The 24,285-nt window shown below is 35.2% G+C and overlaps 1 protein-coding gene across 5 annotated transcripts in view; it reads left to right on the forward strand.

Moving 5' to 3' along the window:
* LOC125753972 (zinc finger protein 385C-like) overlaps positions 1-24,285 on the forward strand; it is a 122,807-nt gene that overhangs the window by 38,580 nt on the left and 59,942 nt on the right. The window contains exon 2 of one of the 5 annotated variants that reach the window (XM_049103777.1): positions 1,167-3,438. The exons of the other annotated variants lie outside the window; for them this stretch is intronic. Within the exon in view, the coding sequence (XP_048959734.1) occupies positions 1,531-2,007 (477 nt within the window). The 5' untranslated portion in view covers positions 1,167-1,530 and the 3' untranslated portion in view covers positions 2,008-3,438. Of the gene's footprint in view, positions 1-1,166; positions 3,439-24,285 lie in introns of those variants that run through there. 5 annotated transcript variants of the gene reach the window in all.

Below are 24,285 nucleotides of genomic sequence, written 5' to 3' on the forward strand. Positions count from 1 at the left end.
TTTGATTTGCATTTCTATAATGATGAGTGATGTTAAACATCTTTTTTATGTGTCTGTTGTCCATCTGAATGTCTTCTTTGGAAAAATGTCTATTCAGGTCCTCTGTCCATTTTTAAATTGGATTGTTTGGTAGTATTATATAAGTTCCTTATATTTTGGATATTAGGTACTTATCATGTACTTAATTTGTAACTTAAAAATATCTTCTCCCATTCATTAAATTGCTTTTTTGTTTTATTGATGGTTTGCTTTGCTGTGAACATTTAAAAGTTTGAAACATTTAAAAGTTTGAAATATTTACCAAGCAATATAAAGAACAATATTACAGATACTTGTGTATTTGTACTACCAATCAGAATAAACATTTGTCAGTATTTTTTCATTTTTAGTCCCAGATTTTTGATAAGAGAAATATAACTTTGTCCCAAAATTATAGTCCTCTTTGGATCTTTCCCATAAGAAAGTAAAGAGGCAAACCATAGCCTGTGGGAACATACTGCTTTCTCTTTCTTTTTTTTTTCTTTCTGTCTTTCTGTCTCTATGTCTGTCCCTTCTCTGTCTCTCTCTACCCCCCATAATTATCTACCTACCTGTGTACCTATCTCTTTGATAGGTACTGTGGAACTGTTATTATGAATTTGATGTTTTATTTTCAAGTGCACCTTTAAAAACATTTTAATATTTGTCACCCATTCATTCACTCATTAAATATATATATTGAATGTCTAGCATACACTGGGCGTTACTCTAATTGGTAGGAAAAAAACAGTAAAAAATATAGGAGAAATTCCTTCTTCCACTCTTAAAGCTTATATTCCAGTAAATATGATTTTAGGAATAATTAGTGGTATGTGAATTAAAGCAATTAAGAGAATAAAAGGTGAAGAGGTGTGTATGTGTGTTGATGAGGGTTATTTTTGATAAGTTGGTCAGGGAAGGTTATATATGAGCAGAGATTTGAATGGCATAAATAATGAAAAAAATCAAGAAAATTTAGAGGAAGAGGTCTCAAGCAGACATTTCTCTTGACTTTATAGGATAGCCAACAGTATTTTGAACTACTGATTTTATGCTTATTTCTGCTGAACTGATTTTAAGTTAATAGCTGTATGGTAATGTCCTCTCTATTTCACTCTTCAAGTTCTTGCTACTTCCCTTGGTTGCAGGGAGAGTTACAGAAAATTGAAAAGGACATGTTTGAGTTTTATCACCTTTGCTCCACTTTCCCTAAGGACCAGTGGGAATCTTCCCTGATTTTGCCTTTGACCTGTCAATGATGTTTGCACATGGCTTTAAGAAAAGGGGCAGCTCAGCTTGGGGACACCCCCACCGGGCCAGATGGTGCTCCGTGGTGCCTCCAAAGGCTAAGGGGGAGAATGCTCTTCGCAGGCCCAGCCTCCAGCGCCCCCAGGCCCCTGCTGGCTTCCCTGCCTGCCAGGCCTCTGCAGCCCCCCGCTGGACTTCAAGCACTTGCTCGCCCTCCACTCGAATGGTGCCACTGCGCTCAGTCTCACCCCCAACTTCAGCACGATGGACCCGATCCAGAAAGCTGTCATCAGCCACACGTTTGGGGTCCCTTCCCCTCTGAAGAAGAAGCTCTTCATTTCCTGTAACATCTGTCACCTGAGGTTCAACTTCGCAAACCAAGCCGAAGCACATTACAAAGGCCACAAACCCATCAGAAAACTCAAGGCTGTTGAAGCTGCCAAGAGCAAGCAGAGGCCACAAACCCTGGCCTGGGATGGGGTGCTGGTGTCCCCAACCCCGACTCCAGGCAGTGGATCCCCTGGAGAGCCACAGAGCAAAGCAGTTCCTGCAGCCCCACCTCCTGGCCCCCAACTCCAGCCACCGCTGACTCCGGACCCCACACCCAGGGAGCTGGCCCACTCAGACCTCTTGGATCCTGCCTCCTCTTCCTCTTCTTCCTCCTGCCCACCCTGTTCCCCAGAGCCTGGGAGAGAGGCACCAGGGCCTGAGCCAGCAGCAGCTGCTGTGGAAGTGGTGTGAGTGGGGAGGGCAAAGGTGAGAATCACTGAAGGTGGCAGATGGGGTCTCAAGCTAGAGAGGGTTCAAGGCTATTTGGACAAGGTTCTGGAGGCCAAGGAGGCACTCTGTAGCTCTAGATGTGGGGGGCTCCTTCTCACCCGGGGAGAGGGGCTCAGGGGCCGCTTCATACCTGCAGGGCAGAGATGGAGCCTGCCATGGCCACCTGCTCTCGCTGCCCAATACCCCTTTTGGACAAGGTGACCCAGGGAAGTAGAAGACTGTGGATGAGAAAGGGAGCAGTGTTAAATGGGGGCAAAGCCAAGGTGGGGCTGGGACTGAAAGCTTTTGGGGTTCCTCTGCTCTGACAAGATAGGGTAGGAGAGAGGTAGGTGGGGTGATTTTTCTGGCTGAGCCCAGGTTTAACAGGGGTAATCAACCCCACATAAGCTCTCCTTTCAGCCTGTCATTGATTCCTGGTGAACCTAGGAATGGGTGGGGGGAGCACTAGGTCTCCCTCAGACTCTGGACCCAGCTAACAACAACCCCCTGCCAGGGCTCCCAAACAAAGAGCTTTCCCCTCCAGCTCCTTATCCCAAACTGGTCCCTAACACTAAATCCAGCTTTCCCTCCGCAACCAGCACCCAGCCCCCTCACTGTGAAGCTGAGTGTTGGATCCAGGCTGATATACTCTCAAGACCCATTTTCATGCTGTCAAAGTTAACGTTACAACCTCCATCCCACCCCCAGCGCTGCTCCTTCACCCCACAATATGGCACTTTGCCAGTATCCACCTGTATCATCAACTTTTTTTTTTTTTTTATCTTTTCTTTTTTTAGATATTTCCAAGGGAGGACAAGAGGGGGAGGGGAGGGAAACTTTTTGATAACAGTTGTGGTTTTATTGTGTCCAATGCATCAATAAATGTATTCAAGCCCGAAAAAAGGGGTTATTGTTGGAGTTCTTACAGATTATGTAAATTATTTTTAGTTTATAATGCTTAAGAATGTTTCTTGTCAGACATTTTGGCTCTAGTATATGTGGTAATTGGTATTTTTCTTGATTTGGGCTGTATTCCATTCCATTTGTAGATAATCATACTATTTTAATTGGCAGATAGGGTCTGTTGCATAAATGAATTAAAGGTAAAGTTTTAAATTCTTTTTTAATTTTATGGATTTTTTTGAGGATACTAAGAAGGAAATGGGTGGAAAAGTTTTTTCTTTTTTTTGATTCTTGTTTGATTTCTCCTTTCTTATAATTTTTTAAAATTCCAGTATACATAGAATGTTATATTAGTTTCAGGTATACAATATAGTGATCCAGCACTTCCATACATTACCTGGTGGTCATCACAAGTGCCCTCCTTAATTTCCATCACCTATTTCATCCCCCCTCCTTTCATAACCATCAGTTTGTTCTCTATAGCTAAGAGTCTGTTTCTTGGTTTGTCTCTTTCTTTTTTTTTCCTTATTTTTTTTTAATTCCAAATATTAATGAAATCATATTTGTCTTTCTCTGACTTATTTCACTTAGCATTATACTCTGTAGCTTCAGCCATGTCATTACAGGGTGAAAAAGATTTTGACAGCTCTTATGGAAACTCAAACTATAATATTTTTAGACCTTCTTACATACAAATTTTACCTCAGCACTAATCTATCTTAGCATGGTTGCTGTTAAATATAACTGACACTATCACATAATTTAAGATATTAATGTGGTGAAACCATATTTTACTTTTCTGTTTTTATCCACAATATTTGTCTTATGGATTAAAATTTATATGGTTTATTTAGATTATTATTTAGGCAATATCTTTGATACCTTTAATATTAAGTCATTATCATTTATATGTTACATATGCATTATTGTATGTTAAAACTTTATACATAATTAAATTGCTATTAATAGCTTTTTGCCTTCATTTGGGTTTTAGTTTTAAAAGCCAAAGGCAGATGCTCAAACACTGAGGCACCCAGGTGTCCCCAAATCACTTGCTCTTTTAACTGCTAAGATTTTTAACATGTTTGTGGTAATCAAAATTTTATAGTGGCTCCCATGACTTTTCCCCTTTGGTGTTATTTCTATGATTATGTTACCATATATATGGCAGAAGGGAAATGCACTCTCTAAAAGCTGAGAGCCTCTCCAAGTTGACAGGCACCAAGGAAATGGGTACTCCAGTCCTGCAGCCACATATAACAAGATTCTGCCAACAACCTAAGTGAGCCTGGAAGTGGATTTTCCCCAGAGTTTCTAGATAGAGCCAGCCAGCTGGCACCTTGATTTTGGCCTCTGAGGCCCTAATTGGCCTCTGAGACCCTAAGGTCAAACTTCTGATCTTTACAACAGTGAAATAATAAATGGTTTTTAAAGTGCTATGTTTGTGGTAATTTGTTATGCAGCAATAGAAAACTAATATGATATTAAAACATTAAAAACCATAAGAATATTCTTTTTAACTAATGAAAATGCTCTAAATGATTTAATGTCTTTTTAAATATCTATTTTAGTTTTACATCATAGGCAGTAAAAGTGCTTTTTTTTTTTTTTTTTAAAGACCCTCTGTAAAGGGCTTTGGATATACAAGGAGACATATGAGGCAGTTTCTGTAAAATGCTCTAAATGAGTTCTTAAACTTGAGTAAACTTGAGTTCTTAAACCATATTTCTAGGCTTAGGTCCCATACAAATATATCTGATAATATAGTGAACCTTAACAATTAAGTCACTCTCTTGGAGGAAATAAATTTTTCCCACTGTGAAAAATTAAATTTTATAGAACAGCATGAACTGTTTAGTACAGTTTCCTCTCCTTTAATACATTTTTAATGTTTTGAAAGAGTTTGACTCATTATACATGTGGGATCAGTTTACCACTGGCTTAATATAAATCAGAGTTGTAAATAACTTACAGTCTTATACCTAAAGAGTTCTGAAATTCTTTATACTTTTCAACTTTCAACTTTATTTTTAAAAGTCTGAAAATGCTATTCCAATAAAACTTACTAAAATGATGTCAAGATAGATGTCTTTTCCGCATGTTAAATATATATGTGCATATATTATATGTGCATATAATCTATATATGTATCATGCATATGTGTATATAATCTGTTATAGACTTTAAAGTACGCTTGATCCTTGAACAACATGGGAGCTAGGGGTATTGATGCCCTACAGAGTTGAAATCTGCATATAACTTTTGGATCTCCCCAAACATAACTACTAATAGCCTATTGTTGACTAGAAGCCTTATTGATAACATAAACATACTATTTGTATGCTGTATGTATTATATACTATATTCTTAAACTAGAGAAAATAAAATGTTAGTATGAAAATTATAAGGGAAATAAAATCTACAGTACTGTACTGTAAAAAATCCACATACAGGTGGACTCACACAGCTCAAACCCATGTTGTTCAGGGTCAATGTAATCCCAACATCATGGGCATCTTTGGCCTTGGCTAACACTTATGACATATTAATAATTTATATTATTCATAACTTTTTCCATTGAATGTCAAGTAAGTACCATGACCTGTGCTGTGATTTTATGTACATACTTCATGACTGTGGTCTGTACCTTACAGGAGTTACATAGAAACAGATAAGAAATATAAAATGTGATAAATTTTGTAAGAAATATGGCAGTGTTATAAAGAATGTTGATCCACTGCATTTAGGAATAAATAGTAGTAGAGGGAATACTAAAGGGATTTTATTTTTATTGTATTTGTTTAAATGCCTCAGGCATTACTTTCGTGAATTCCATCTTTATTATAAACAACAAGTTTAATTTTTAATTCTCTCCAGTAAGAACTAAAACAAGTTCATTACTCTTCATTTATCTTTCTTTGTTTTGTGATTTTTAAAATAGTGCAACTAAAAGCCCTCAATTTACAGTATTGTAGAAGTATTAAGGATTTAATTTTTCCAATATGTCAGTTATACCTTTATTATCACGAGCCAGGAAGTGTCAAGAATTTTATGTATATTTTTTTTATCTCAATAGGAGATTTGTAATAACGAACTGTTTGATATGTGTTAGTGTGGTCTTTTAACCTTTGATATTTGATTACATGACTTACGCCATAAAAAATTTTATGATCACCAAAGGCTATACCAGAAGAACAAATGACATATGATTAAAGTTAAATATACAGAAAAACTTTGATATTTCAGTAAATATGGTTAATTAGAAAAGTTACTTTGTCTTAGGATAATCTCTGGGAATTAAATAATTGTGTAGAGTGAAGGACAGGTTTAGAATCAAAAGATCAAAGTGAATCCCGACTCTGACATAACCTAACTTCATATTTATTTGTTTTGTTGTTGTTTTTTAAAGATTTTATTTATTCATGAGAGACACAGAGTGAGGCAGAGACATAGGCATAGGGAGAAGCAGACTCCCTGTGAGGAGCCTGATGCGGGACTTGATCCCAGGACTCTGAAATCACTCCTTGACCCAAAGGCAGACACTCAACCACTGAGCCACCCAGGTGCCCCATATTTATTTGTTTATCTATATACTTTTACCTTGGATAAGATACTTGAATTCTCTTGGAACTCTCTCTGTTCAGGTAGCAATGATGACATCTCTTTGTCAGGGCTATTAGGCGATTCATTATTAATATCATGTGGAGATTTCATTTTATGCTGTAAGATATACCAAAGTAGCAGATATAATAATATGGTTATTTATAATAATGATACCAAATAAAAATAGGTGATTGCTATGCTTAAGTGCAAAGACTCATGATGTATCTCATCTCTCCAAGAATTGTCAGTAGTCATTCTTCATACTCTTACATGGAGGCTGAGGATGATGTGAAGTCAGTATTATAAAGGACATATGCAAGGCAGAGTTTGTCAGTTTGAAGATGCATAAAACAATGAAATAAGAGATAAAAAAAAGTGAAGAACAATGTGGCAGATGGCACATAATCAAGAGTCTTATTGATGCAGCATCTCTTTCTCCAATAAAAGAAGATTCTGTAGAGAGGATTTTGTTAAACTTTTGAGTTAGACATGTTTTAAGCCTTTTTATACAATAATGTAGCAAGAACTTTTTAATATACATTCTTGATTGGTTGGTTGGTTGAATGATAATACATTCTTAGATAAAGTAATCAGATTACATTGTTAGCAGTTTTCAAGACAAGGAGGCAGGGTTGAATTCGCAAGGGCTAGCTCTGTGTAAATGGTCAATCTGTTTCCATGGTTACAGACTGGCTGAGTAAACTATAAATTTGTAGGTGTTGGTTTGTGCCCTCTTATCTTAAAGAATCTGAAGAAGATTGTTTCTATAAATATGGTTTCCATCTCTGGGCTAAATATGGGTTTGAGGATAAAATTAGGAAAGAAACAGCTTTTAAGCTATATAAATAGTTATAAAGATACCTTCCCTGCATCGTCTACCATATTTTCAATATTAAACATGACCATATTTGTAGTTTCTACTATTCTAATTATAAGGAAATACACTTTATCACATCTTTTCTGAAGGAGTCCGTTTTTATGATTTTCTTGGCCACAGGTGCTGATGTAATTCTCAGTAATGCAGAAGGCTGTCTTTTTAAATATAATTTATCACCTTCTTTTCAGGACTATTACAGCAACCAATTTTAGCAGACACAAAGAGGATTTTAAAATATGATACAGGAGAGATATTTTCAAATTAAAATAAGGTTTAGGAACTTCCAAGAAACATAAATGAACATATTTGGGTCTTATTTAAAAGAATGGGGAGTTTTCATTTCTTATGCAAGAAATTACATGACTGTTTTTAAAATTTTTATTTTATTATTTTTACACTCTTTCCTATAAAATAATATTTATAATTTTATTTCTTTTAATTAAAAATAGCAACCTTCCCTTATTTTTTCTTAATTTTGAAATCATTGAACTGTGCTTTTCTTTCTGTTTGCTTTGCTTCTATTCAGTGTTACACTGCGATTTTTCTTTCTTCCCCACCTCCCTTACCCCCCAGCTGAGTTGAATTGATTGCAGAGTTCCCATTGATTTCAAAGGGAATTCTATATACCCCCCAAAACCTCCCTGGCTGTGTGTATGTGCACATAGCCAAGTGATAAAGTGCCTCAGAATTACTTACAGCATGTGCAAGATGAAGATTAGTATAATAATTTCATCATTATCATGATTACTGCTATTTAATATTTGTATAACACCTTACTCTGAGAAGCTTGGGAAACTATGAATTTTAAATTATCCAATGAGCTCAAATCTTAACTACACCTCTATGTGCTGGGTAAGGCACAAAATTAATAATGGATTTGAGTGACATCTATTGCTAGGGAAATCTATTTCCATTGCTCTTTAGGCTCCTGTTATTGGAAAATGGCATGTATATTTGCCTAGAAAGTTGGATTGCTATCTCATTATTTTAATACTGGGGGTCCATTTGCTATTTATTTTGAAATAACTCCAAGTGACAGCTTATTCAAAAGTAAAGAAGAAATACACTGATATATATATATATAATATATGATAATATATATATCATATATAATATATATAATGACAATTTTAGTTCATATTTAGCATTAGTCATTAACAATCTAACTTAAACTTTGATGAAAAGGAAAAAAATTTTTTTTTTTTTTTTTAGGAAAAAAATTTTTATTGCTTTTTATCTTGTACAGACAATGCTAGTTTTACACTCCGTGCCTCAACTTAGATATATCTGATAAATTTTCCTAGCCCTTTAAGGTAAATAAAACTGGATTCAGTATTCTGTCTTTGGGCCTGTTTTACATATGAAAGTGAATTTCACATTATTATAATAAGTTATTTCACACTATTCTCTTAAAATTATAACAGAATGCAAACATCCTACATTTCATGAATCTAATGGAGTAATTAAAATATTAATTTTTCTCAGTAATACTTTACCAAAAAGCTTTCATTTCCTAGACTTTTGAAGTATAATTTTAGCTCTACTGGATTTAGATGCAGATTTTAGATATTTTTTTCCTTATATACTCCTTATATACTACTGAGTTTTGCTAAGACTCTTATCTTTCTATACCTCTTTTCCATTAAGTGGTAATAATCTGAGAACTTGAAAATGTTCAGAATTGGTTAATTTATATCTAGGAACATTGAAATAATATACATAAATATATTGCATAATTGTAGTATGACCAAGTTAAGAATACAATTTTGCAAGTGATTGGGGAATAGGAGGGAGAGGTGCGGATGGGGATATGTGGAGTAACATTATGAATTGCTTAGTTTAATAATCATAAAATTCTAAATGTGTGCTACTTAACTGTTTCACAAAAAAGGAAGTTGAAACTGAAGAAAGCTAAGTAATTTGAGCGAGGTCATAACAGCTGGTCTGTAGTTGACGAAGTCTGATTCAAATCCTGTGCCTCAAAACCTATGGTCTCCTTGTCAAGTAGGCCAATAACGGGATAAATTTTGACACAAAGGAACATATCTTGAGGGCTCCTCAATAACCTCAGCATGTGAACACTAAGACAATGTGTAATTTGTTCACAGGACTACTATTTTATGACTTGCAGTCACTCCTCTCTTTGGCTTATCAAATATTTCACCTCTATATCCTCTCTCATGGTGGGTTTTATTTCTAAACCATTTTATGTTTATGTAAACAAATTAGGTTTGCAGGGATTTCCATTATGAACAAATAAATACAATTCCAAAAACTCTGACTACTAATACAACCTCATTTTGTGGTAGTTTGTGGCTTATTTTACTTTCCTGTCTGCCATGCATGGTATTGGTCTTTAATAAATGCTTTGGACCTCAAACTCCATCTCATATCTGCCTCAGAAAAAACCCACCTAAGACAGCTACCTTGACATTCCCTGTTGTACTTGTTTGTTAATGGCTCATTGTGTTGGTACACTGAGCAATGTACAGTTCAGTGCAATGTGAAAGAGGAAAAAAACATAATTAGAAATTTTCTTTGGTCTTTCTTTCCATTTTGGGCTGCCATTTCCCAATAAAGGGAACATAAATAAAATTTTCTTTCTTTTTTTTATAAACAAAAATTTCTTAAAAGTTGACTGTTAGTTTCTTAGATCCAACAGTTTCCTTGTTGATTTTGTTACTTCATTAGAGTTGAGTTTAGGAGAGAGAGCCAATGATCTGCATTAATTCACCATCTTGTCCAGAAACTATTTGTGGGATATTAAAAAGTGAGTGCTACATATCTTTCAATGGTTATTAGATACCAGTAGGCCATCATATATTTTGTCCTTCGATTATAAAAATACTAAGGACTTTGTAGATCATTATATTGAAATAAATTAAAAAAATTTTTTTAGATTGTGAGATTTGAATTGAATGAAATTTCTGCACTCTTTATCCCCACCAGACCAGTAGTCTTCATGGTTATTTGTTTAAAGAAGCAGGTTTGGTAGAGAGTCTGTTTTCTAGCAGTTAAAATTTAATTTGAACCAAACTCATTTGAGGTTGACATTTTATGTTTTCTTGTCATTCTTATCAATGAAATTTTACTAGCTGACTGTGATACCAGATTCATAATAGTAAGACTGCAAAATAGATACTTCAAAATATTGAAGGTATTCTCTTTAAAAATATACTTTTTAGTAAAGCTCTAAGTGTGTCATAAACCTCAGTCTACCACTCTGGATTTTCAGTGTCAAATATGCAATAACTTGATTAAGGTCTTTGAGTAAAGTAAACCCAGATAAAACTTTGTTAGCAGTCCCTAAGGTGTAGCAGTAAGGAAACAATAAAAACCTTGTCCCATAGACATTAATGTGAGTAAATATCATAGTGCCAGCTCCTGGGAACGGGGCTGAGAGATAACACCAGGTGTTCCATTTAAATGAGATGGGCCTGCCAGTTAACTATTATTAGGACTCATTCAAATGCACTGAACTAAGTCTCTGTCTTGCTGATTATTCTAATTAAGCAGGCATGCCGTTTAGTAGGGTAATGAATAAGTGGAACTCTCTTATTTGGGGCGCTCAATTTCTTGGTCCATTCTGCTCAGCGAATTGTAGGGTAGGAGTTTATTTTTTCTTCCCTCACTATACCAGTTTTCCCAGTATGGATTCTTGGGTCTTAATAATTACTTAAATGAGAGTGATTTCTTTATTCTTGTGGTGCCAATTTCAGTTTGACCACCAAGGATATGTAGTTGAACAGTTCTAAACAAGGACCCATTATTTAAAAAAAATTTTTTTTTTAAATTTATTCATGAGAGAGAGGCAGAGATACAGGCAAAGGGAGAAGCAGGCTCCATGCAGGGAGCCCGATGTGGGCCTTGACCCCGGGTCTCCAGTATCACACTCTGGGCTGAAGGCGGCACTAAACTGTTGAGCCACCCAGGCTGCCCCACAAGGACCCATTCTTAAAGCTTCTTGGTACCAGTTGGTAAGGCAATATCTGGGAACTTATTTCACATTTCACATTCATATTCCTCTATAGAAAATGTTAGTTATGGTTACATCTAGGTGATAGGATTATAGATCATTTTTATTTTCCTATGTGAATTTTTATATTTAAAACATTTAGCCATTTTCTAATAAGGAAAAAATAGATACGATTTTTAAAAATTGATCCTTTTTATTTGGCACATTTAAATAAGAGCAGTGAAAATGAGTGTTTTAGAAATCAAGAACTGATAGTATAATTACTTAAAGAAATAGCACGGAATCCAAAGCAGAATAACTAGATTTCCTTCTTCCGTGAAATGTTTAGCTATCGTTAGTACTGCCTTTTTGTTTTCTTTCACATTTCTTTCAGCAGAAGTGCCTGTTATCCATCTGTTTCTCTTACAATAAACATAGATAATAGACACAGAAAAATCTCACAGTTAAAAGAAACCTTAAATTTCAGCAGTTCTCACAGCTTTATTTTACAAATGATGGTACTTGAGTTCCAAGAGTTTATGTTGAAGTGGCAGGGTTCTCTCCTGATTTGTAGGCAAGGTTGACTTGACCATAGACCGTTTTATTGCTTAATTTTTGGAAATGAGGAACTCTGGACAAAGCAGTACTATTTTTGTAATATGACATTCCTGCTTTGACAGTGTTAATGTGTGACCTCTCAATTCATTTATTGGTTAGAAAACCTTAGGTCTGTTATTACCTCTTCCAGAAGTCACAGGCTTGACCCAGGTTGAATACTTGAGAATACTTCTCTAACCAGGGCTTAAAATCAGATGACTTTTTCCCTCTCATTCATACCTATGATAAAGAGTCTGTCCCCTTTATTTTATCATCTTCAGTGAAATTATCTTTTTTTCCCCTGCCAGCCCAATAAGAAAAATAATATGACATTGAAGTATGAAATATGAGTCTGAAGATTTAGAAGTAATAGAGGAATGAGTGAGAAGAATTGCTTGTCATTTATCCTGGGTTCTGTGCAGCTGCGAAGACCCAGTCCAACAGATGCAGCTGTTTAGGCCTGCTTTGCTTTGTAATTTTTCCAGCAGCATTTCCCTTAAAAAGTGTCATCGACTATTATGATCATTTATCTTATGTAAAAATAGAGTGCTATTTAATTTGAATAAAGTTACTCTTCTTAACTGTCTTCTCACAATAGCAAAATGAAATAAAGGGAACTTTTGAGTTCTTGTAACTATAGTCTTGGCTGCAGTTCTACCAGATGCACTGTTTTCTCATGTGGTTTGACCGTCCCAGCCATTGTAGACAGATTTTACCAACCTTCATTTGTATTAATCCGTTTGAATTCACCTGGTGTGAAAAGGCAGGATAGCTCTGTGGATTTTTTGTTTGTTTTAGCTTGTTTGTTTGTTTGTCAGAAGATAAGTCCTCAGTTTATCTGTTTGAAAGGAGAAAAGGAAGTGAATCATTAACATCTCTAAGCCAGTAGCTCCCTAATTTTTTTCCTTCCCAGGCTCACTGGGAAGCAGTGCAAGGTGATGGCCAGCAACCTCTTTAATTCTTAGCCTGTAGAGATAATAGTGCTCAAAAAACTGACTTGGAAATGTGTGTTTATTTTCAGTGAGGTTGGTTTGAGCTTGGAAGTTCTTAATAATATCTTCTTTACTGAGATCTTGAGCCAGTTGAGTGATGAGATGAAAAGGTTAGTGCATGGAGGCCAGAATATTCACCTTTGTTTTTATGAAATTATGTCTTTATGAGCAATACTGAACCTGAGACGTAGCAGCCTTAGCTATTATACAACAGGGCTGGACCAGGAGGCCTCTCTCTTAGCAAGTCTGGGAGGAGTCTTCTCTAAAATCAGTGGCATGGGGGAGCAGATTGGGATATGCGTTTCCCTAAAAGCACCTCACTTTGAAGACCAGAAGCAATCTCTGTTTTCATGTGCAGTTCTCCTTCCAAACTCATAATATGGTGAAAAGTGAAAGAGGGAGTAGGGATAGGCCAGGGTGTTAGAGCTAGTGAAATTCTTCCCCATGGAGAGAAATATTAAAAATAGGGCATTTCCCACATCACCATGCATATTGTTATTTTCTCCATTAGGATATTTCATCTTAAAAGAAATACTTTATTATTTTATGTAACAATATATCATGACCTTTAATTTCAGATAATATTTATCCTCCCTTATTTATTTTATTTTATTTTATTTTCTAAAAAAAAAAGCATAATTGAAGACATATAGAGGGGATAAAAAACCTCTTCTTTCCCTTGACTGACTGCCAAGTAGAGCAGTTTGTGCCAGTTGGCAACAATATCTTACATGCCATTGTTCCATGCTATAAAGAATTAGGGGATGTTCTGATCATATCCAGAGTTGCAGCAGACGTCTGAATCTGATTTATTTATTTTCTTGGGAACTGCAGATGGTCAAGTCTCCCTTTCATTGCCTTTGGGATCAATCCATTTCCTGAGCTGATGAAACTAACTAGCTTGCTCTTCTTGGTACACCTGTCCCTGTTGCCTGAAAAGACTGCTGATTTTCCATCAACATTTGTTTTAAGGTCTTATGGCAGATGTTTGATTGAACTACCTGTCCAAGGTTAAATTCTTGGGGGGGAAGGGGGGAACCTGGACAGTAGATGTGATTATAATGGATATGCTCATATATATGACAAGGTAAACTTTTCCCATTAACTTTCCCAGATAAGCTTTTTTCTTATTGTTAAATCATAATAAATATCAATTTTTGTAGGTCATAATCCAGTATCTGCAACTTCATGTGGTTCAACCTATTATCTGAATTCATTCAAATTTCTTAATAGGCTGTCTACATGCTCTAGATAACCTTAAATGCTTGTGTGTATATACACACAATGCACATAAATTTACATGTATATGCATAACATTTAAAGTATATATATATATTATATGTTACATGTATGTGTGTATATGTAGCTGTTAAAGTTTTTATGAACATGTAGATCAGCATGTCCTGAATATGTAAAACAAGTGTGCCTTATCACATTAAAAGAAGCTTATAGGTTAAAAGTTAGCTGCAATGTGGAATCTGAAAACAAAGCATGTCCAGTCATGAGGAAGTAAGAGTTTAAAAGGCAAAATAATACCTTAATATTATCATGAAAATAGGCCTGAATTTTCAGTCCCCTTGAAAAAGTCTAGTGGTTCCCAAGTAGTCCTTGGACTATCATTTGAGAACCTTGACTTAATAAAATATGCTAATACAGTAGAGCATAATAGGTGTGTGTGTGTGTATGTCTGTGTGTTGGTACAGTATTCTATATAGGGTGGTACTTCTTTGAGGAAGTAGACTTTGAACCAATGGGTGGTGATAAAGAGGAACCAGCTATGTGGCCACTTTAGAGAAGAACGTGTCTTCAAAGGGAGCAGCCAAGTCAGGTGCACTGAGCAGAAAGGAGCTGAGGGGTCTTCTTTATTGGCTTATTCGGATAATTTGATAATCTCTTCATAGAAAGATAGCTTTGTCAATTTCAGTCACGTGAAATGACTTCAGTTTTTATTTAATAGAAGGTTTGACAGAACAAGGAATATGATTGTATCACACTGCTAGTTTACTAATTTCCATTCTGTTCCTGCCTGTGGAGTCTAGGGGATATGGATGGTCCCTGTTTCTTTTAATGCTAACTTTGAAGATTTAAATTGCAGGGTAGAGTCATAGCCATTTTTTTCCAACTCAATAAAATATAGTTATTAAGATGTATAGTAATTAAGCAACTAAAATATTTGCTATTTTTTTACTTGTGAACATTGGAAAGATGTAATTTGTTAGAATTAGCTGTGTGTATGTTCATGTCAGATAAATTTCTGGTACAGTTATGGTTAGTTATTTGTCTTTAAGAAATTCTCAGGTAGAACTTGAATTTGTTGTTCAAAAAAGTAGCAGAATTTGCAAGTATATTTTATTCCAGAATATGCCTGAGAAAATATTTCTGGAAGGGTAACTTATTTAATATTCATTATCTACTTAAATTTACTTGTTCAACAGCTTTAGAATCCTTTTATAAGAATGTTTATTGGTTACCTTATTTTAAAAAGTCTACGAAAACCGTGTATGGAGGTATACTCTTGGTATCAGATTTGTAAAATTTTAATTAAAAAATCCTCAACCTCTTTTGTCCATCTACCTCATTATGTGGCAACCTGTCCTATTAGGGAAGGGTTCTTAGTTTTCATGTACCTTAATATTATCATTCATGGCAACCATCTTATTTAAGTGCAGCTTTCTGTCCTCACTAGCTATGAAATACAGATAGTCTACAATGCGTCTCACCAAGGGAACTTCTCAGGGAATTGTTAGATCTCAGGCTGTAAGAATTTGATTAACTACTTTCTCTGAAGTCACCAGAGTTACCTTCTCTGCCTAGCCATCTGTGAAAATTGGTAACTAGTATAGGAGAACTGGGCAGGATGTGTGAAACCTATCCAAGTGTTAAAATGCTACCTTTTATGGCATTTTGTTTCTAACATGACCCTTTCTGGTTTTGCTACTTATGATTCATTTTTTTAAAGATTTTATTTATTTGTTAGAGCTAGAAGGAGCAGGGGTAGGGGCAGAAAGAGAGGGAGAAGCAGACTCCTTGCTGCACAGGGAGCCCAGTGTCTGCCTGGATCCCAGGACCTGAGATCAGGACCAGAGCCAAGGGCAGATACCCAACTGACTGAGCCACCCAGGTGCCCTACTTACGATTTATTTCTAAGTATTTTCTGAATCATTTCAAAACCTTAGTATATGAGGTCTGACTCAAATGCCACTTTCTTCAGGGAGTCTTCCTGAATCCTCCTGTGCTTCTCTAACATTGTTTTTTAACAACCAGTTAGTTCCTCTGAAGGATACTTTTTTTTCAAAGCACTACAACAATACCTTTTATTGTCATGCCAGTCACATTGTGCTTTGTGTTAGAGTTATGTGTAGACTGTAAGCTGCTGAGCTGTGGTGCTGGGAGTAATGTAAAATGTACATGTCTTGGATTTAGACATTGCTGGATTCAAATCCATTTTGATGTTAGGAATCTTTTGTAATTTCTTTGACCTTTAGTTTCTTCACTTGTAAAATATGGTAAATATATATTTTGTTTGGTAATTACATGAGATTTTGTCTGTAAAATGTATAAAATATATTGAATGCTCTATAAATGTTTAGTTCGCTTACTTTTCCCTTGTGGCCTGGAGGTCAGGATTAAGGTTTTATTCATCATTAATCTCACAAAGTGCCATGCTTAATCTATTATTTCGGGTTTCTAGAAAAAAATGAAATTTTGCTGCCTCTTTTTAAGCATTGGGAGCATTATTTCCATTTTTATCAATGACCTAATCTGGGAATCATTTGGCTCAAAATATTACATAGTTGGCGAATGAGTAAGTTGTCTAGGGAAAGGAAAGGAGGGGGTGGGTAAGGTCTTGGAGGATAGTTCTCCAGTCCTGAGGGAAAGAAAAGTTATGTCATGTTTGAGAGACTTAGCCAAGTATAGTTAAGTATGGCTGTAGAGTAGTTAGAGAAGGAGGAAGTAGGAAAATAGACATAACTTGAGCGTAGATGGTCTTTGTAGACATATTAAGGATGTAAGACTTTATCCTCAGAGATGTGAGAAGTACTAAAGTATTTTAAACATCAGGGTAATAATAATCAGATTTATATAATTTAATTATCCATTAGTTATATAGTGGAGAAAAGGTGAGTTTGTAAGAGTGACAACATAGAGATCAAATGAAGATGCCATGATACTAGTATCGGAGATATTTTAAGTGTGTGTATGTGTGTATACACGTGCAAATATGTATGTACATAATGTATATAAATATAAGCATAAAATATCTTAACTTGAATGTCAATTTCTTTTCTTTGAGTGATGCTATAATAAGAGGTTGTTTACTTTTATTTATTTTTATATTCTGGTTTTTCCACAATAATTATTATATGTGTGAAAATGAAATATTATAACTTTTTATAATAGATTACACAGGCTTCCATTCATGGAATGAATAAGTCATGGGGATGAAGGGTATGGTCTGAAGGAGTATAGTCAGTGGTTCTATGGTGATAGAAGGTAGCTACACTTGTGGTGAGCCTCGTATAATGTACAGTTGTTGAATCACTGAAAAAAAAGGATTCTTTGTACAATGTTATTTTATATTTCCATTAATACATATGCTAAGGTAGTATTGATTTTGACAATTGCATAGAATCTTTTTTATTTAATTGTACAATACTTTAACCATTTCCATGTACTTTTTTTTTTGAGAATTTCTGCTCATTTCAACGATTTCCTCTCCTTTTAGTATTTTGAGTGCTCTTTATACTCTCTTGTTTTCCACGTTATTTCTTAAGCTACATTTATTTTTCCTGGCTCAATTTGAATAAAGCTACACTTGTTTATATTGTGAATTTTTATATTGGTTTGATTTTTTTTGATAGTGGTTTCTACTTTCTGTCCAAGGATGTAGTAGTCAAATACTCTTCTCACATGCAGTTTACTACGGTTGAATGTCTGTATACTTCCTCCATCTAATTTCAAGTAGTAAGTAAAAATCTGCAAGTACAGCAAACAGTGCTACAAGTGTTATTTCTTGCACTAAGCACCTTTTTGTTTGGAGAATACATAGACAGTTCCCAAACAGGACTTGCCACTAGCACATTGGTTTTACTAATTTATATTCCTAGACCCTACCTAGGTGTTTTTAATTTAGTATCTTTGTATGGGACCTGGACATAGATATTCTTCACAACCTTTGCAGATGACACCTGTATGATCCAGTAGATTTATTTACCATGTATGGGCATTGCCCTGCACACTTTAGACACTTTAATTCATTTAATTCTCGCATTCCTACAAGTACTGCTATTACTACCGTTACTTCCTATTTTACGCGAGAACAAACTGAGATACTACTTTTCACACAGCCATAGTGGTGGAGCTTGGCTCTGCACCTGGGCAGGCTGATTCTGGAATGCAGTCTTTTAACCACTGTGAAATCAGCTCCTAGAATGTATCTGTCAAGATGTATTAGGCCACTGAGAGTTTTTTTTCTAAGACTTGGGTAGATTTGATGGTTTTCCATGGAAAACATTGATGAAAATTATTAGAACAGAAGGATAGGTTGACTTGGTGAAATAAAGATCAGAGAAATAAAGATCAGAGAAATAACCACAAACAGCTTTTCAGGGATTTAGAAAGTGAGCTGCTCTGTTTTCTTGCATGTACATACATCTTTGACTTAGGGGCTGTATGGTGAAGAATGTGCAAAGCATTTTCCTATCATTTTTAAGCAGTTTCTGTTTCACAGTGTAAAGTCTGGTGCTGTGGACTGAACTGTGTTCCTTTAGAACTTACATGTTGAAGTCCTAACCCCAGTGTGATGTGATGGTGTTTGAAGGTGAGGCCTTTGGGAGATGATTAGGTTTAGGTGAGCTCACAGGATTAGTGCTCTTTTGAGAAGACAGCAGAAAGCTTACTCTCTCTGTCTCCACCATGTGAGGAAACAGTGGCAGGATTGTCATTTATCATGATCAGGAATAGAGCCCTCATCAAATGCCTACACCTTGAACTTAATACTTGCCAGTTTCCAGAACTGTGAAAACATACATTTCTGTTGCTTAAGTTACCCAATGCTGCTTAAAACTGTGCATATTATGGCCATTTTCTTGTGTCAGTTTTTATGGTTATTTTTCATAACAGATCAATCTAAACCTCCACTAGCATATACTCTTCACATATTTTTTCTTTTTCGGAAAAAAAGAGAATACTTTGAAATTACTGTTATTTTCCAAAGTTGACTACTTTTTCATTGTAGGCATCCATAATCATACGAAGCCAAAATTTGGGGCCTTGATTTCCATTACTTTTTTGATACATCAGTCTTACATAGCTTGGAGATTTGCTTACCGTATTTTAGATTAAAAAAAGCATATGGCTTTATTTAATGGAATAATTGAGATAAACAGTAAACATATACCTTACTCATGGAAAAAAGCGAGATGGCTGGCAGAAGATAGAATCAGGAAAAGGGTGTTCTGAGTACCTGAGAGATTTCATCTGTGGGTAGGAGTGAAAACCCTTCAGTCCTTAGCACAGTCTAAGAGCTTTTGCCTAATTCTTGGGCTTAAAACATGGGGAGATGGTAGCCTGACTGCTATAGTACAATAGTATATAGGAGACTAATAGTGTTCCCTCTGTTTTTAGAAGCATATTACTTTATAATTTATTTGACTATCTTATGGGCATAATGAACGGGTCTGTATTTCCAACGAAGCATATTAGTATGACTTTATCCCTTTTTTTATATCTGTATTTTCACACAGTTATTCATTTACATCTGTTTTCTTTCTTATGGAATATTTCTTAGAAATAACTGTAAGTTCATTTATTTCCACATCACATTGATCTATTTTAAGATGTAGTATGGAGAAAGCTCTGTAACTAAGTGGTTAAAAGTTCAGTGTCTGTAGTTAGCACAATTTGCTATATAATTTGAAGGGCCTACTAAGTGAAAATTGCTAGGCTCTTTGTTCGAAAATATTTAGGAATATAAATATTTATTTATTTATTCATGAGAGAGGCGGAGACACAGGCTGAGGGAGAAGCAGGCTCCCTGCGGGGATCTCTAGCCGACTCCATCAGGGACCTCAGGATCATGCCTTGAGCCAAAGGCAGACACCCAACCCCTGAGCCACCCAGGTGAAAATGCTTAGGCCAGAGACAATTTAAGGCAGAGACAATTTAATGCTTAGGCCAGAGACAATTTAAGGCCAGAGACAATAGAACACTTACCCAAGCATTAGCCCTTTCTGAATGTGGGGCCCTGTGCATAGGTTGCATGCCTGTGAAGCTGGCACTGATGGTTAGAGCTGGTAGATAGGAGGAAGATATTACTGCAGGTAATATGATTGCCCTTTCACAGATGAAAAGTAAGATTTTGAGAGGTTAAGTAATTAGCTAAATAGAAGTTGATTCGGATTTGAATCTAGGTAATCTGAGAACAGAGTGCTCCTAATCATGAACAATACTAAATTCTACAATACTGAATCCTAGAAAAAAATAAAACCAAAGGAGAAAGTGAACCCTAACTTTGGGAGATAAATATTTAGATGGGATTTAAATGCCTGTGAGAATTAAGCATATCAAATAAATGAATAAAACAGATTAGGGATCATTATAGCAGGATTGGTGGGAATTGTGGCAAACTGGAGCTCATTTACAACGTGCAAATCCATTTAAATCCAAAGTGCTTTATGCAAAATTGTGAGCTAAATTTAGCCATGGAGAGGAGGCAGTTCGTGATCCTAAGACCCTTGGTTTAGATACTGTGAGTAATCATATTCATTATCTTTCTTTGTTTTAATCCCACTTTTCCTAAATAACAGCCTTTGAAATGAATGTGTGTGTGTGTGTGTGTGTGTGTGTGTGTGAGGGTTGATTAAAGAGCCTTCTAAAGTGTAGCAATAGCAGTCATATTAAAAAAAAAAAGAAAGAAAGCTTTCCTTCTATTTGTTGAAAAGGAATTTATAGCATCTGCTCCAGTGATAGAGTAAAGCATCCTGGTTTGGTGTATACCAATTGTACAAAGAGCCTTTCTAGTTTTGATGCTTTTGGCTTTTGTCAATTGATTTTTTTAGGGTTAACTAACTAGGTGCTCAAAATTGCCACATATTTTTCTTGTACTTCAAACATATAAAACCTTTCTGGCACCCAGAGCTAGGATCTGAAAATGTTAAGCATTAAGCAAAATGGATTAGTCTTCAGAAGGGGAGCTTCAGACTGTCAGTGCCAGAGGGGTTAATGGAAAACAGTGTGTCATATTTGCCATTTCCCCTATATTATCTTGCCCAGAACACCTGCTTAATGAACTAGACATAAATTATCATACTATAAGCACATTCTTTAATAAAAAGCCTTGTGGAAGCATTCCTTCTTGTTGAAATAATAAACTCAGAAAAAATGATTTTGATGAAGTTTTCTCAGATGCTACATGCAAAAAATGTAAAAAATTGATTGATGACTGGACTGTATTTTTCCATTTTCTGGGAGTAATAAAAATCATTTTATGATTTTAAGTGGCTTATTTCAACTGGAATTTGAATTTTGCTTTGTCAGGGTTGTAGGTGCTTTTGATTAGGTAAATTCTTAAGCCCGTAAATGATCCTTTAAAGGTTTTTTCCTCTCAAATTTCTTTTACTTGTAATAATTCCTTAATTTTCCTTTCTCAGTTTTCCCTTTGATGTAGCAAGATGAGGTACATAGAGGGTAAATATTACTGTAGTTATTTATATCTCAAAGGAAGCATTCTTTAAATAATCGATATACTTAATGATGCTTATATTCATTAAGCACAAATTTTGCTAATTAGGAATATATGGATAAATATTGGTATTAAGTCCACAAGTCATGCTGAAACATGATGCTTTTTTCTTTTAAATGTTTTAATATTCTATTAGAATTTTGGAAAATAGGTAAAGCTAAATGGAATCACCAAACCAAATAGTATGTCTTTTTAAAAATGATTTGTATGTATGAGAAATGAATTGAAATCCACTACACAAATTAATATTTCCCTTCTTCAAGTCTAAAACATTTCTTTCAAAGCATTGTTTATTTTTATTTCATTCATATTGCTCTATCCCTCCTGATCCTACTGCTGCTTATACCCTCCTGTCTGTGGCTAAAAAAATTCTTCATGATTTAAGGGGCATTAAAATCAAGGGGGAAGAGATTCCCAAACACCTTATCCAAATATTTTCTTTCTCTGAGAATATGCAGCTAATAATCTTCACATGAAATATCAAAAAGATATCAAAAATACTTTTTAAGAACCCACAAAGTGGGGCTCTGGGGTGGCTCAGTCAGTTAAATGTAGGACTCTTGATTTCTGCTCAGGTCATGATCTTGGGGTCCTGAAATACAGCCCTGTATCGTACTCCGTGCTCAGCAGGGAGTCTGCTTGAGATTCTCTCCCCCCCACCGCCCCCTACTCTCTGTCTCTCCCTTTCTCAAATAAATAAGTCTTTAAAAAAAAAAACCCACAAAGCAATGAACAGTGATAATAGTTCTGCCCCCTTGTTTTGTACTGTATTGCTTCCGGGAATTTCCCTACATCAGAATATTGATTTTAAATGCTTCAGTGCCAGTGGTACCCAGATTTCATAGGCTGGCCTTAAAATATAGGATACTTCTTCATTGACAGTTTGTCATATAATCACCCAATTTACATTTTTAAGTAGTTGGAATTATAATTATAATTAATTAGCAACAATTTTTACTTAGACTCACTTTGTTGCCCTCTAAAATTAAAGTTTATTGGCAGAGGAGATGCTACTTGGTATTTTTAGAATCAGGATGTAAAGGTTTAAGGAAAACTGCCAGAAAATTGAGTATTACTGTTTTCAGATGCAGAGGGCCTGAGATTACATTATGTCATCAGTGTTATAGAGAGAAACACGTACAGAGCTACCCATCAATGATATTTTCAAAATGTCTGTGAGGGGCTTAGGGTCTAGACTAGAACTATTTCTTGTAACTAACTGGGAATAGAAAATACTCTTTAAATTTGATTGAATATTTTTTGAGTCTGTGATGTAAAGTGTTTTTGCATATGAATTCATTCATTTTAGTAAATAAATCATAGGTTTGCTGTGGATTGTTAGAGAGTGGTAGAGACTTGTTATGGTTTGAAAACCTTCCCCAACAGCCAGCTGTCTTGTTACTATTGATAATCAGAGAGTAGAGTTGGGTTTCTGAGTCACATCCCTCAAGCCAGGTGGTCTCCTTGTGTATCAGAGCAAATTATATTTTGTACCCAAATGTTAAACAGAGCAAATTGTGCCTATACCTTGTTTTTGTACACATTTAAAAATATTTCAAGTAGCACATATACAATCCAATTTTAATAAAGAAAAAAAGTAAAAGTGGGGACGCCTGGGTGCCTCAGTGGTGATCGTGGGTCCCAGGATCGAGTGCCGCATCGAGTTCCCAGCAAGGAGCCTGCTTCTCCCACTGCCTGTCTCTGCCTCTCTCTTTAGATCTCTCATGAATAAAGAAATAAAATCTTAAAAAAAAAGAAAAAAGTAAAAGTGGATACTAGATCATTAAAAAGGTCTATAAGGTGAACTTATTAATTGTATAATTTATTAGTTTTGGGGAAATAGGTATGAAGTTCCATAGTTTAGTTGATTATCTGTTGATTCAAAAAGCTATATTCTTACAAAGGATGTGGTTGGGAGGAAGCATGTATGAAGAGAACTCTCAATTAAGCAATTACATAAAATGGGCTTTATATTTGGTATACTGACTTATGGTGAATGTGATCTTGAGAAAATATTTCAAAAAGACAAAAGATTTTCTAAGAGGCTAAAGAAAAAGATTTTAATATAAAACTTAAAGTATAGATGACTAAATAATAATTAGTGTATACTTCTATGAACCAATAAGAATTTTCAGGGGCTGGGTTGCAAATATCTCAGGACTGAACTATCAGTGAATATTTAAAATGTTGGGGAAAAATCCTTATTATTGTACTGAGCAAGGGTCATATGCTTATATTATTAAAAATAAGGTGTCATTCTATTTTGGCATTTTAAAAGACAAGCTTCTACTTTTAGTTTGATCTGCTGATCTTTATAAATATCTCTTGTACAGAGACCAGAATTTTTCACCACCAAGAGCTTTGCATCCTTCTAACCTATGTACAGAGATTTTTGGACACCTTCACATTATGGAACATATTGTATAACTTTTAATTAGAAGTTCCAGCTTACAGATTTGAAAAGATTTTACATTTTTTATATTTTTCTTGGGAATTAGTTTGTGTGTCAAGAAATGTATCCCACAGTGAGGATTATGATACATTAATTAACACTTGGTTATGATACTAGAACTTGCCAAAATATCACAGT

Source organism: Canis lupus, chromosome 29 (genome assembly GCF_003254725.2).
Source record: "Canis lupus dingo isolate Sandy chromosome 29, ASM325472v2, whole genome shotgun sequence".
Taxonomy (NCBI): Eukaryota; Metazoa; Chordata; class Mammalia; order Carnivora; family Canidae; genus Canis; species Canis lupus.